Source organism: Phaethon aethereus (assembly GCF_964289735.1).
Source record: "Phaethon aethereus genome assembly, chromosome: 11".
Classification (NCBI taxonomy): domain Eukaryota; kingdom Metazoa; phylum Chordata; class Aves; order Phaethontiformes; family Phaethontidae; genus Phaethon; species Phaethon aethereus.
Window position 1 is genome coordinate 2,426,229 of NC_138587.1, and position 14,214 is coordinate 2,440,442.

General features: G+C 41.2%; 1 protein-coding gene across 2 annotated transcripts in view; it reads right to left on the minus strand.

Moving 5' to 3' along the window:
• Positions 1-14,214, minus strand: part of ITPR1 (inositol 1,4,5-trisphosphate receptor type 1) — a gene marked incomplete at its 3' end in the record, with an annotated part of 162,775 nt that overhangs the window by 96,011 nt on the left and 52,550 nt on the right. For both annotated transcript variants that reach the window (XM_082004787.1, XM_082004786.1), the window contains exons 14-26: positions 13,606-13,747; positions 13,067-13,225; positions 12,307-12,479; positions 11,923-12,042; positions 10,412-10,606; positions 8,426-8,677; positions 6,894-7,035; positions 5,737-5,890; positions 5,212-5,399; positions 3,621-3,759; positions 2,111-2,169; positions 699-860; positions 430-600 (exon numbers count right to left, since the gene is read on the minus strand). In XM_082004787.1, the coding sequence (XP_081860913.1) occupies positions 430-600; positions 699-860; positions 2,111-2,169; positions 3,621-3,759; positions 5,212-5,399; positions 5,737-5,890; positions 6,894-7,035; positions 8,426-8,677; positions 10,412-10,606; positions 11,923-12,042; positions 12,307-12,479; positions 13,067-13,225; positions 13,606-13,747 (2,056 nt within the window). The remainder of the gene's footprint in view (positions 1-429; positions 601-698; positions 861-2,110; positions 2,170-3,620; positions 3,760-5,211; positions 5,400-5,736; positions 5,891-6,893; positions 7,036-8,425; positions 8,678-10,411; positions 10,607-11,922; positions 12,043-12,306; positions 12,480-13,066; positions 13,226-13,605; positions 13,748-14,214) is intronic.

Sequence of the window (14,214 nt, forward strand, 5' to 3'; positions counted from 1 at the left end):
CTTAAGCACTGTTTCTCTTCTGCCATTTAATAATAGTGCCATGATTCAAAATGCATCACCTGAACAGTTCACAGCTCTGCCCTTACACTATTTGAGGTACTTTTGACCATATAAAAACCATGCAAGCTGTCAGCACTGAAAGGACACAACTGAGAAGCCAGAGCAAACCCAAACCGACTGTTCTGTTAGAGCCCAAAGATGACACATCAGTGGGTTCTAATCTTGAGCAGTTTCCACCTGAGACTAACTGGCATCAACTGGCTCAAGTTCTCCTCTTAGTCTTGCCTCAGTCCAAAAGCAGTTCAGATAGCCTCACCAGGCTCTGCAGTGCGCTGGAAAAGTGTTTGGTTTTTTTAGTCACAGTTCTGGAAACAGTTATGTTTTCATAAAATATTAATACATTAATTTGTGCAAACAGAACCTAATTACCTCTTTTTTCTTGTGTTCATTTTCACCTTGCACTCCATCCATAGTCTCATCAGGGCCCTGGCCTTTGTACACCCAAAGCTCCGATTTTTCCACGATAGACCTCAGCTGGTCCAAATCTTGTTTTATCTGCTTGTAGTTGTCAACATCTTGGCTGGTAACAAGCAGTTGAACCTTACATGAATACAACCCATTAGTTGCACAAAAGGATTGTTTTTAGCTGCAATATATAGATTCAGGTGAGGAATAACACTCTTAATACACACACGTACCTGTTTAAAAGCTTGAAGAACTTCTTGTCTCTGACTGAAGTGCCGGAAGAGTAGCTGAAGTGCTCCAGACACCAGAGGAGGATAATCATGCATTGTTAAATGCAACAAAACTCTGAGAAACGTTCTGCCACCGTGATCATCCAAATCCAGTGGTGTATTCTCCTCACTGAAAACAGAGTGTAGGAGTTAACTGCATATTAGACTGAATGTCCCAGCAGGTTCTTAAGTCCAGTCAGTGGTGGCAGAAAACCTTTTTTCTTACTTTTTAATAGGGGAAAATTTATTAAATCAAGTACTATCTTAAGACATGCAGGGCTTTTTTTTTTGTGTGCTGCTTAAAAGGGAGGCTACTCCAGAACCTCATTAATCATGGTTCACTCAGCTGACATGAATGTACATTTCTGGGGGTCAAACTATGCCAAAATATTTGTCCCTATGTCAGCCTCACTCTATTGCTCAGTTCTTGCCCATTCCTGGTACTAACCTTTCTCACTATTTATGAAATAAAACCCTACCTCAGTACCCAGGCTGCAACGCTAATTCTGTCAAGCACTTGAAATCCTCCTCTTTCCTTTCCCCTGCACCTCTTTTCTGAGCATGAGAAACTCATGTTTTGTTGGGTTTTTTTCCTATCAGTGCCCCCTTAATCTTTTCTGTATTCTGCTTCCAACTGAGCCTGCATTTTTACATTAAAAATTCTGGTTATTAATTCTGTAAGTGAATCTCTCTCTCCCCTTCTGCCTTCACTTAAGAAATCAGTTATCTTAGGTTTATAAAAAACAACTGCAGCTCTGAGCAGCTTAAGGACAGTTGGAACATACAGCTTCATGGTGCCCCAATAGTGGGGGCAGATAGTGGATGGAGTATCAGGATAAGCTTAACTACTTGGAGTCCGTCACTGACTTGCTGTCCTGTGATTTAAGAAAGGATATAAGCTGCTCCGAAAGGCAGGCAGGTATGGAAGGTACAGCTTGCCTTGTTCTGTCATGCATGTGCACTTTAACGCTGCATTATACAAAAAAAAAAGATGGCTAAATATATATCTGTCCCAGTACAAGTTCCAATCCTTGCCTACACAAGCTTTTCCACCTAGGATTTTGCTGCAGCATTCAGCTTAGATGCACTAATCCTCCAGCCTGGCTTTCACCCACACAAGTGAGCCCTCCCATCAAGATCTTTCTGGCTGAAGGACCCCTGTCCCTTATCTGTGGCTTTTAATCCAAATGGACACTACTTTGAGCTGTATCAAAGGCATTTCAGGAAAATAAAGCCTAGGTAACTGTGGCAGCTGTTCCCAATTTTTCCCCCATTACCACCTCCCTTTCAACTGCAAACCCCACTCCTTGGGAGCCCGAGGGCTGCAGCCTGGGAACGGCTGAGCTACCCCTTGATCAGCACTAATGAAGAGATACTTTCCTTCCACCAAAGATCCCTTCAGCTTGTTCTTCAATATGTTCAAAGTCTAGGGCTCCTGAGGAAATAACAAGACAAATACATTATGTCAGGATGGCACCAGAGATGTTTTTGCAGCCTAAAAACATTTTAAACGACAAGTGTTGATGTAGCTGTAAACAAGAAGGTTGTAACAGGAATGCTGAGAGATTACCGAAGCAGCCTGCTAAGATAACATACGACAATAAATTAACCTGTTCTGAGCTCACAAATTAAACTGCGTAATCACTTCAGCAACATCTAGGCTTATTCTTCTCCTGCCTATTTTTAGATTGCACCAGCATCATTCCAGGGCGCTGATGGGACCTGGTGTCATTCAGAGGGGCCTGCCACAAGAAATGCTGAACTTCAGCCCTGGGAAGTTCTAAAGCAGTAAATTCAGCAGTGACAGCAATACCCCTGTGGCCCAAGAGACAAAAAGGTCTTTGCATTTTTCAGTGTAAGGTATATATTATCACATGGGCAATAAAATAAAAATGGTAAAACAGCGTTGGAGCTCTCAATCTTTCACAAGCATTTGCAGAGGGGAATGGAAAGCGCATGGGGACTTTACATCTTTGCCAAAAACATCTACCCTCTTTCTTTCGAAGTTCAGCTCGCAGAAGGAGCGCTCGCTCTCCCCGCCAGCCCAGTTTCGAAGGCCCTGGCACCCCGGGGGGCTGCTGGACAGGCAGTCCAAGCAAAAAAGTAATCACATCCCCTTTGAAGTGAGATCAAAAGAAACAGTCTCCTCCCTTTGAAGACTTCACGTCTAAACCACGTTCTCCTTATCTTTCTCCTTTGCATCTAGAGATACAGTCCCCAAACTGAGGAAGAAAAACTGTTTGATGTCTAATAAGCTGCACTTTTCAAGTCCAGCTATCCCTACACAGCACAGGTCCTAACGACCGTATGCTTTTCCCCCGGGAAGCAATATAGGAATTGACAACACCCCGTTCACCCATCCACTAACTACCCTGCTTTCAATTAAGAACAACGCCGGACACGACAAGCTCCTCGACTGCTTACTTTCCTACCCTTGTCTAGCAGCACTGAGATACAGACACCTCCAGATGTCTTGCCTTCCTACAGTATTTTTGGGAAAGAGAAATTTGTGTGGGTAGAGGCATCACTTGGGGACCCTTCTCCTTCACCCCAAAACATTTTAATATAAAAGATCTAATCTGAGCTTGATGACGGAACACACATGATAGTGTTTATTTCAGGTTTTCTTTAAAAGGTGCATCTCGGGCTCTCGGTCACACTTAACACATGGAAACAAGTAGGAGAAAGTACAAACAAATCCTGGGGTTTGTTTGGGGCATATGGAAACGATCCCTACTGTTATTCCTGCTGCTAGCAGGGTACTCTGCTTCAGTGGGACCCTTCATATGCCAAAGCAAGAACACGATGCAATTATCCTATTAGCACCTCTAAGATTAAAGCAGATTCCCTAACCCACACAAATTCATTCTTTGCAAAATAACTAACCTGGTACATTAGCTGGCATTTCTTGATTACTGCTTCCAGTGGGTGATTCAGACATCTGGGCATTGCTTTCATCAAATTCATGTTTAAATATACAAAGTAGGCAGGAGATTCTGTAGTCCAATCTCACATTCAAAATAAACTGATAATACAGAAGTAGTAAAAATATTGAAATAACTTGCCTATTTCCAAGCACACATACAGACAATTTACACATAATGCAAGACCAGCATAGTAAAAATGTGGATTTAACTTGGAGAAGGGGTACAGAGATGTTCTCTTTAAAATCCCCAGAATTCAGTGACCTTTTTTCCCGTGATTTCTATGAGTGTATGGTATGCACACAGTAATCAATACTCATGAGTCAGAGATTTTGGCGGAGTTTTGATCCCTCGTTGCCACCCAATGCGGGCGCTCTCACCCTGCCCCCCAGGAAAGGGAAGCAGCGTTTCTGCCTCTGTTTTGAAAACAGCAGGAATCCGAGACAAGCGCTGCTGTGCTCCTCGCACCGACCCCAGGGCGCTGCGGCAGGGGAAGCCGAACACGAGCTGCTGCCGCAAGCGCAGCGCCGCAGCCTGCTGCTGCCATACAACAGCTCCCACTTCAGGAGGGCTGTATTAGGTGGTCTTCCTCCCTCTTGGGGAAAGTAGTACAATGCAAAGAACACTTGAGGTTCTCTCAAATTTACGGGGAAAATGCTTAATGCCAGTTTTAATAACCCATGGTAAAGGGGGGGATAGTGGCATGCTAACATATCCCATTGCACATGCCAGGCCACAAGAGAAGTTCTGGCTTTAACTAAAATTAGCAATGGTGAAAGGAAGCGACTCAAGCCCACGCTCCGTGCTGCATCTGCTGCTGCGGGGAAGGGCATAACCTCACACCCAGCGATGTGCGAAACCTCCCACGGGGGCACAGGGAAGGTACACCGTGCCTTTCCTGCCGCTTCGCATACTTTCGCCCACAAGGCTTTTGCAGAGTTCTGGCCTCCATGAACTTGCCCATGAAGTTACCGAACAGAAAAGGGGCTCCTAGACTGAGGGAGGGAAGATGGCTTTCAGTGCAGTAATTCTGTGGCAACATCTAGATCAAGACAGAATTGTGGAAAAGGGAAAAAACTTTTCTGTTTGTGTCCTGAAAACTTAGGAGTGAACAAGTGAGAAAAGCCAGACAGAGATGGAAGAGACAGAGAGGCTGGCAAAGGTGCATACATAAAAAACATTTCAGGCTGGTGGCTGTACAAGGAGTCAAGTATCTCCCCCTTCCTTGGGGCACTTAACAAGACCGCCCTGCCTATTCAGGGAAATTACTGAGACAGTAAGGTGGAAAATGAGCTCTCCACTTCAGCAGCTCAGGTACTTACAAATCACGGTTAGATATGCAAACGTCTATTGCAAACTCATTTCTACTAAATTGTTCCAGTAATGCTATTGTCATATGCAAGTTGAGTGCACGCCTGAAAAAGTCACTCTTTTAAGGCTTCACCAGTTTAAAAGAGGCACATACAAGGCAGGAGTGAATTAAAAGGCAGCATGGCACTACATTAATACTTAAAGACAGCACGAGATGCTACGTTAGTTTGCATTGCTAGTACCTGAAGTATTTCAATGATCTTCAGCTTTGTGTCCATTACCAGGATGTCCTCTTTCTCTGGTTCGCTCTGCTTGACATTACCCTCAGGAGCAGCAGCAAGCGGAGTCATAGGCAAGAACCCACCACCTCTGAGCACCACCTGGGTCATCAGCTCCCCGACTCCATGGATTGATCTCATCACATTGCTCCCTTCAGAGAGGTAAGTAAACAGGTAAAGTTATGATGGTGTAATGGGACTGCATTAACAGGGCAAGGACCCTCCACATCCTATGAAGAGAAATTGTCTCAACATTAAAGGCGGACAGATGGACACCTAAATCCCTGGAAGAGATGGAAGTCAACAGAAGCACGGCTGTACTTTCAGAACCCCCCTGCCCTCTCCCTTTTCCATTGTAGGCATTACTCAGCTGTACAGCCAAGCCATAGACAGAAAGGGGTAGAAGATGTCAAATCCACATTGACTTTTTGAGATGAACTAGAAACTACCAAAGAATGATCTGTTCTGCCAATCATTTTTTGGCCTTACCTTTACTTTCCTCGCCTTTTGCCATCTTGGTAATAGGGAAGATGGTAGTGATGTGCACACAGTCTAATATAGCAAGGAGGATTTTGGTTAGTCTGAGGAGGTCACAGAAGTTGTAGAAACCAAAATATATCAGATTTCTGGCTAAGTTAACAACCTACCAAAATAATAACAAAAAGCCTGATTAATACTAAATATTTTGCTATCACAATCAAGTTGTTGTAAGACAAGGAAAAGATCAAGAACCTGGCTGCAAGTCATATTCTTATCACAATAGCTCATAATTCCATAAGACTCTATAGCTCTACATTTTATCATAAAGTTTTCTACTTGCCTACAAATACTGCAGTGCCTGGAGTAACAGCCTGTACTTGCAATTGATATTCTATAGCTACAAAATCATACCATGTTTGTCTCATTACAGAAAACATAAGATAGACATAAGATAAACATAAGACTAGAGGGAATGTACAGATGCTTTTTATGGTTTTGTCTTAGAAAAAAGTAAAAATCACCCATCTAAAGCTTACTGCTGCCAAGTTAAAGTTTCCCACAAGTCCTCCTCATGCACTGCTTCAAGATTCACACACAAGAATTTCACATATAGTGCAAATATTTAACGTAGCCCCACCATCTGAAGTATATCCCCTCACATACTTTTTTTTTTTTTAACGAAAACCACTAATTTTAGGAAATATGTGATATATTTAGGGAATACTATTACATGGATTTGCTACATTTTATTTGCACAGAGTATTTTAATAGGTCACAGGACACGGCATTGTTCTCTTCCTGAGTAATATTATAAGCTCTAGAGACTATCTGTGCATGCAGACATAGTGTTTACTTTTTGAGAATATTTATTCCACTAAAGCTTGACTTTGCAATAACAGTGAGAGCATAAAAAGTAAACAGGGCTGCTGCAAATCTAAGACATAAGCTCACATTGGTTAACTGTATTTCAAGAACTATCACTGCACACTCTCACAAACTTCAGTGAAGTTGCTTGCACAAGAAGAAAGGACTACACTGGGAAGTAGGAGCCTGCTGAGGCTCAGCACTTGCCAATTACTTGCCAGTCCACCTGGTGTTGAAAAAAAAAAGTACCAACATTCCACACACACACAAAAAAAAAGATAAAATCAGAACTGGATAACTACCTCAAAAGTGAGCTTATTTTTCTCTTTATCAGAGAAAGGGAACCTCTGACACACCACATCTCTTAAATATTCCTCTACAAATTCCATCGTTTGTGCAAATCTCTCCTTAATTTCATCTTTGGATGTTCCACTGCTATCATAGCTGAAGAGGAAAAAAAAACAAAACAAAACAAAATAAACCACAAAACTTAGCATGCAAATACACAGGGCTCTCTTCCCCTGATACAATTTTTCATTGGTTGGTCAAAATCTAAGAAAACTTAAAAGCTGTTAAATAATTTATCCAAATGAGGGAGTCGGGAAGTTGACACCATAATTTCCTGGCTTTTGCTGTTTTATCCCATATGGTCATTTTGCACTACTTAAAAACCTCTGAGGAGAACAAAAAAAGAGAATTTTGTCCCAATAAATAAGAAATCCTTCTTATTTTAGTGGAAACAACGACAAGCTATGTACAGCGAAGGCAAACGGATGTGGCCAAGAGACGCTGACTGTGGATGCTATTTTCCTCCAAATAAAAACAAGATATATGCAAAGTAGACATTCATTTTTCTTAATTCAAATTCTAGGTTTGTTTCTCAGTGTGTGCAGACAGCGTTTGAAAAGGAAAAGACAATCCCAACCACTTTCCACTAACTACTTTCATTTCCCTGTTTGATCACATATCACTGTTTAGCCTCTGCCAGAGCTGAAACCATTTGGTTTTCTATTTCGGCATTTAAAGTTGGGTATGATCTACTGCATCTCTCTCCAGAAAAACTAGGCTAGCAAAGAGGGAAGAAAGGGCAAAAGAATAAACCACTGAACACCAGTACTAACACTGACAAGACTCAAATTCCTAACATTTAGCATAAATTTTAAATGTTTATTTTTTCCAACCCACAAAATTGTGTTCTGAACAGTGGACTATAAATTTTAAATTATTTGCACTGTAGAGTTAATACAAGTCTATGGTCAAGAAATCACATCTCCAGCCTAGCTGTGGTTTTGTATAGGTTTTTCCCCACTGCATCAGAGTCCACTGGAGGTTAAGGAACGTGACTGTGCCTCCAGCACGTTACTTGTTTCAGCATCTTCCCCCTTGTTTTTGCTTTTGATTGTGCGAGCTACCGTATGGACAACCTGCCTGCAGAGTCTATACTCTAACCAAATAAGGCAGGAGGAAAAACGAAATAGCCCTCCCTTGCCTTCCCTCCCCAGGGCTAGGGCACTTGTCACATCACCCAAATCGGAGACAGATCATCACTGCGACCACTGCCCGTTCGGGAGACAAAGCCCTACTGCCTCACAGCTCACACTACGCACATACAGCAAAGTTATTTTGTTCGCAGGAAGGTTCTCTCCAGCAAAGGAAACTGCAGGGTCTGAATATGGAACTAGTGAGAATACGTTTGTGGGTTTTTTTTTATTATTATTTTTTATTTTTTAAGAGAAGCATTATAAACAATGCATGAGTTTAGGATTGATCTAGGTTTGTTTTAAAAATCAAGAGGGATTAATTTCCTTTCCCACACTATCCAGCAAGTACTTACTCATCAATAGCAATTTCAGAAGGTATTTCAGACCACAGGCGAGCATACTTCACCGGTGTTACTTGTTCTTGGGGGTCACGATCAACATGCATATGCAGCATTAGCCGGCAGAAAGACGCTCTCAGATCATACGGCAAGTTTTCATCAGACATGCAACGGAGAATGAGGTCCACATCCAGCTGTCCTGATATTTCATTTATGGCTAAGTACTGTCTATCAAGGCACATTCTAGCAAAGAGGTTTAGTTGGTATCTTCAGGGGGAAGAAAAAAAAAAATACATGAACAGCTTACACTTTAATTTCCAGAGACATCCACTGGGTATATTACTGACATGCTCTTACTTACTATCAGAATTAATCTTATCTTTTCCAGTAATATAGCTATACTTATTATGGAAAGAATAAAATGCGTAACAAACACTAGTAAAAGGTAACATAGTGGAAAAATAGAATAAAAGGAGTCATCGTAGTTTCCTGAGAGTTACATACAATTAAATAATGCTGTTAATGAAAGGTACAGAAGAATCCAAACAACACTTAAGGCAAGTCAGCCTAAATACTGTGAAAGACTGAACACTTCTTACTGATGCTGAAGCCACAGTTGTTCAGTGAGGCAACAACGTAGATGGAGTACAGAATCATTAAAATTAGGTACATGATTAAACTACTGAGCTCTGCTCCCTTCAGTGAAAGAATTGGTAGAGAAAAACTGAACTTCATCCCTAAGGTTTTCAGTCCGTAAACTAAAAGCAAGCAACTGGCATTTAAGTTAGGCTCATCCAACAGGCTGATAATGAACCTTTAGTCATACAGCCCATGTCCAACACTCATGAGTATTCATACAGGCTTGTGCTGAATAGTGTCAACTGTGAGGTTTCCTAAAGAAATGAACATTTAATTGAAAGCAGGCTCCTTTTCACTCTCAGCACTCCTCATGGGAATTTCACCAAACCATATCCTAAAAGCCTTGTTTTAAGCATGTTCATGAGACTATGATGTAGACTAAAATCAATTAACACTATCAATTCTATTTAAAAACAAGTGCAAGAAAAATCTATTTTGAAAGCAAATGCAATTTTTAAAAACATATACAAGAGGTCTCCTTTTGAGCTCAGCCCTCCAATAGGCTCAGATAAAAACATGTATTAAGAAGTCTGCTGCAAGAACTATTTCAATGGGAGAGATAATGAAAAATAAGATAGCTATTAAAAAAAAAAAATCTAGTTGTACTTTCTGCACCACCACAACTGAGTCCGTCAAATTACTCTCAGAAGTTTATAACCCAGACACAGGAATTTGGTCTGGGCTGAAACCTGATCTTCCACTATGCCAAGAACTTGGTGTCTTGTCAAGTCATCTGGAAACATCGCTTCATGTTAGAAACTGCTAAAAGCATAGCTTAAGCCATACAAAAGAGCACTGCACATTAATCAAACCAAACTTGTGGCATTTTCATAACTTCACATATTGTCCTGCTGAGAACTACAGGACCACTAAAGGCTTTGAGCCTAGAGAGAAATTTAGAAGGCAGAGGGAACAGCAGTGACTCCTTTAGAATCAAAAGCAGAGCCATCTGCATGCTCAAATGCTGTTCTTCCTCCAAGTGGTTGTTCACCCCAACTACCATCTGAATACAGGTAACCTAAACGGTTAACATAGAGGATCTCTCATAACACCCACTTATCAGGAAACCAAGCAGAAATACAAGCATTAAATGCTATGCAAATTCAATGCACTCTAAGCTTCAACTATTTTAAAAAAAAAATCAGTTTAAACTTGCTTATGCTGATAATTGGACTTCTCATCACAAATAAGCTTGTGCTTTTAGCTCTCACTTCAAAGAGACTTCATCCTCACTCTCTAATGGCTATTTTGTCCATCAAACCATTACCCTTTCTCCCAAACCAACTACAGCCTATATACCAAAGGCTTCCCCACACAGCCTTGATGAACTTTGCTAGCCAACTACTGCACATGCTCTTTAACCTGTAGTAGCTGAGTACGTCCCGATCTTCCTTCTGCCCTTCCTTAGCATCCTGAGCCAACTCTCTGATACTCTTACTGCGGATTTCCTTGTTAGTGTCTCTCCAGAACAACCACACTTCTTCCTCATCTTCTCCAACTTCCAAGGCATTTTCTCCACTGGACACTTCTTCAAACTCAAATCGAGAGAGGACCAGCCTGACAGAAGAAAATTAGGCTAGATTACAAACTGCCAAGACCCATGCAGATCTTTTAGCACATTTCTTTTAAGACATTTGCTAAAATGTACTGGTGACATAGAAATAACTAATTTTGTGATCTCACCTGCATTCAGAACACATGAATTTTATTGCCTAACTCTGCAAAGTAAAAGCAGGAGTACCTCACTCTTTTCAGCAGCAGCAGCAGTTTACTACATAAAATCTTTGTGTTTTATTATTAAAAGCATGAGATTAGAATTAATTTAGACTATAAGATTTTCATTCAGCCTTAAAAGGACCAACATTTCAGCTCCATTCAACTGACAAAGACAGAGGAACAAGAAGTTAAAGACACATGTAACTGACTTTCAAAAGCATCTTTACAAGAGAACTGGTACAAAGATCATTCAACAGACTAGGAAAGGATTTAGTAAATAGAAATACCTAAAAATCAATTAGTTCTGTACCCCATAAATGCCAATTGGATCAAAACTTGTTTCTGCTTATGTAGCAAAAAAACTAGAAACAATTCAGTAACTAAAACTAAAAAGGCTTTAAGGGCTTTTAGCTCTTCAGCAAAGAAGAGATCATACATCTGAAAAAAGACAAATTAAATACACAAGGGTAAGAACAAATAAGTGGTGTAGCAACTTGAAGTGCTGGTGGAAATAAATACTGTCTTTATGATTTCATGAAGAGTATCAAACGTGCAAAAATACTCTCTCATCCATTTGTGTTTTAAATATTACCTGACAAAGACCTGCTTCCCTTTTGCAGTATTTTGATAATACCTGTGCCCTATCCCACACATCAAATAAACCCATCTTTACGGAAGACTATCAGGATTTGGTGCCTGCTATGATGCTTCAGCATCGGCAGGGCAATGCTGAGAGCTGGAGACCAAAATCCTAACTGCAGAGGGAGAAACGGGTGAGCAGAGGTGCATCAGCTTCTGCTTTGCTGCAAGCCGAGCTCAGTGGGCAGGCACCCAAGACGCACTTGCTCACTTCAGACAGCTTCTGGAGGAAAGCCTGAGGCACAGAGGAGGATCAGGCCCACAGGACTCTGCACACCTTCCTGCAAAGTCTGTCTGCTTTGATCCAACGTGAGATATCTGAAAGATTTCTCCGACTGCAGGACTGAGAATGCACATGGCAGACGTCTGCTGTCATCAATACCCATTGACTGTGTATTTGAAGAGGACCCCACACATACTTAACTGCTTTCTCTAGACATGTCAGCAGTGCTCTCAGCTTTGAATCACCTTCCTTCTGTTTCACACTAGGAAAACCATCTTTAAAGGCATTAACTTACTTAGTTTCAATGAGAATGTCTGCATTTGCTGGATTCAGCACAGCTTTACAAATCAGCTCCTGTGTCACTGGAATAGACTTGTTCATGGAAACGCACAGATCTGAGAGGTAATCCAAAAACCTGGTGGAAAACGCGAGCCAAAAAGGGTATCAATCCTCGTTGAGATCTAGACAGAAGCAATCTACATTCCAGAAAGAAAACATTCAAAACTCGATTTTAACATCGCAGAGCGAGACTGTTGCCCAAAGGGGAAGTTACGGTGAGTGCCAAAAAAGCAGCGAACTAGCGAACTAGCTGTGCTTCCTTACTAGCAAGTTGGCAGGTACAGATTTTCCTCAGAAGGCTAGCAGGAAAAGGGTAATAATATACTCAAATACATCTCACCTGGGCTCCCTATTTTTCCTCACAAGACTAACAAAAGTGTCAATCTCGGCAGCTGTGATGTGCTTCTCCAAGAGCTTGCGATTGTTATGAAGAAGTGCTGTAATAGTGTCCTCAGCCAAGACATCGTAGCCAATTTGCTTCTGCATGAAGCCAAACTGCTTCGCAATGTATTCCTTCAAAACATAGAAGGAAGAGGAAGGTGTTGTAATTAATTCTCAGAATTTAAGAAAATACTCAGTAACAGAAAACAGTATTTGTCAAGATCAACATCCCAAGAAGCGAACTGGATTAGAATCAAATTGTTCTTCCTTTGAGAGAAAACAAGTGATAACAGATAAACTTAACACCTCCCTCCCTCCCGGGCCAGATACCACCAAGGCATTTATCCTTATCTGGTATGAGTTTGTTTTTAATAAATTGCAACAAAAAAATGAACAGCCTTAATTCACAGGTCAACTTTCAATGGAGCCTGCAGTATGCAAGAGTGAAGCAAGTTTTGTAATTCACCCAGATTTGACAGTTAGCAATTTGGTCGTTTTCTTAAATTCCCCTTAGAACTGGTACTAATTACACTGCACATAGTCTCTGAGAGAGATGAAAAATGCTACATAGAGTAAAACCGAGCAATCCAAAAATCTCTTGCTTACTGTACAATCACAGCACAGCATAGCAGTGTTTAATTAATGGGATGCAGCTTTTATATATTTTGGAGCACAGAAACATTGTTAGTGCCACTGAAAGCTACAGGCATATTTCAAACCTGATTCTTTCTGTAATCCTGCTGAGAGTGTCTCAGCACTCTGTAGCAAAGCCGGCATATGTGTCTGAAAGGAGCATGACGCTGGTCTCCAAGCTCCTCCAACCGCAACATCGGGCCATCACCGCTGTCTGTAAATGGTGCTTGCAACAACTTGAAAATCTATAGAGGTATTAAAAAACAAAGATAAAATCCCATGAGACACTGCCTTCATCTGATTAGAATTAGTGTAGAAGTATTGTGTCAGTGTCGTTACATTTCTAAAAGGTACATCAGAAATATATTATAGTTGCCATGTTTGTTTCTGTCCAGGCTACTCTATGGCAAAGACAACATTGTTGATCACCTTTATTGGACACCGTATTCTGTAATTTCTTCTTCTAGCAATGGTATGCCTACAGTCCACTGCCAACAGCCTGCTGAAAGCTAGAAACTCAAAGGATCTTTTTTGGTCCAAATAATTTCGCCAAGTCCTCTGTTATTAGTTTCTGTTTTCTGACAACCCTTCTTCTAGGCAGAGTTTAGAGAAAAATGCAGCCTACCTGCTTTAGAATATTCTGTTCTCTCATCAGTTTTTGCCGTTCTCTATTAGGTTTAGAAAATACCACTTCAAGAACATCTTGTCCAGAATTAGTTCCACCAGTAACAAAGTAGACCAAATCCTCCAACAATTTGGTAACAGATCTACGGAAAAGCCAGAAGCTGTTAATACAAGACTACAGATTCTACCTGTTAAAAGAACGCCAGTGTAAGTTTACACAGATTTTGAAACGCTAAGTGAAAAAAGAACTTCAATTAGAGACTGACTCAGATGCTGGATAGAGCACATCAGTTTGTGCAGAACTTAAAATTAAAAACTAATGCTCCCTATTGCTATAGCCTTACTGCCTAGTAGCTAAAACATAGCAGCAGTAAGACAACGGTATCACTTTAGCACAACTATACGCTAGCCAAGTTCTCGCTGGCAGTTCTTTAAATTGCCAGGGCGGGGGGCGGGGGTGGTGGTGGAAATCAGGTGATAATCTCTCCCAAGGCCAAATAACAGACACTAGCTATAGAAGCACCTGGGCCCTGGCTCTACACAGCCCACTCTGCACTGTTTTTGTGCGGCCATGTACTTTTCATGGACATTGGCAGAGGATTTGCAAGAA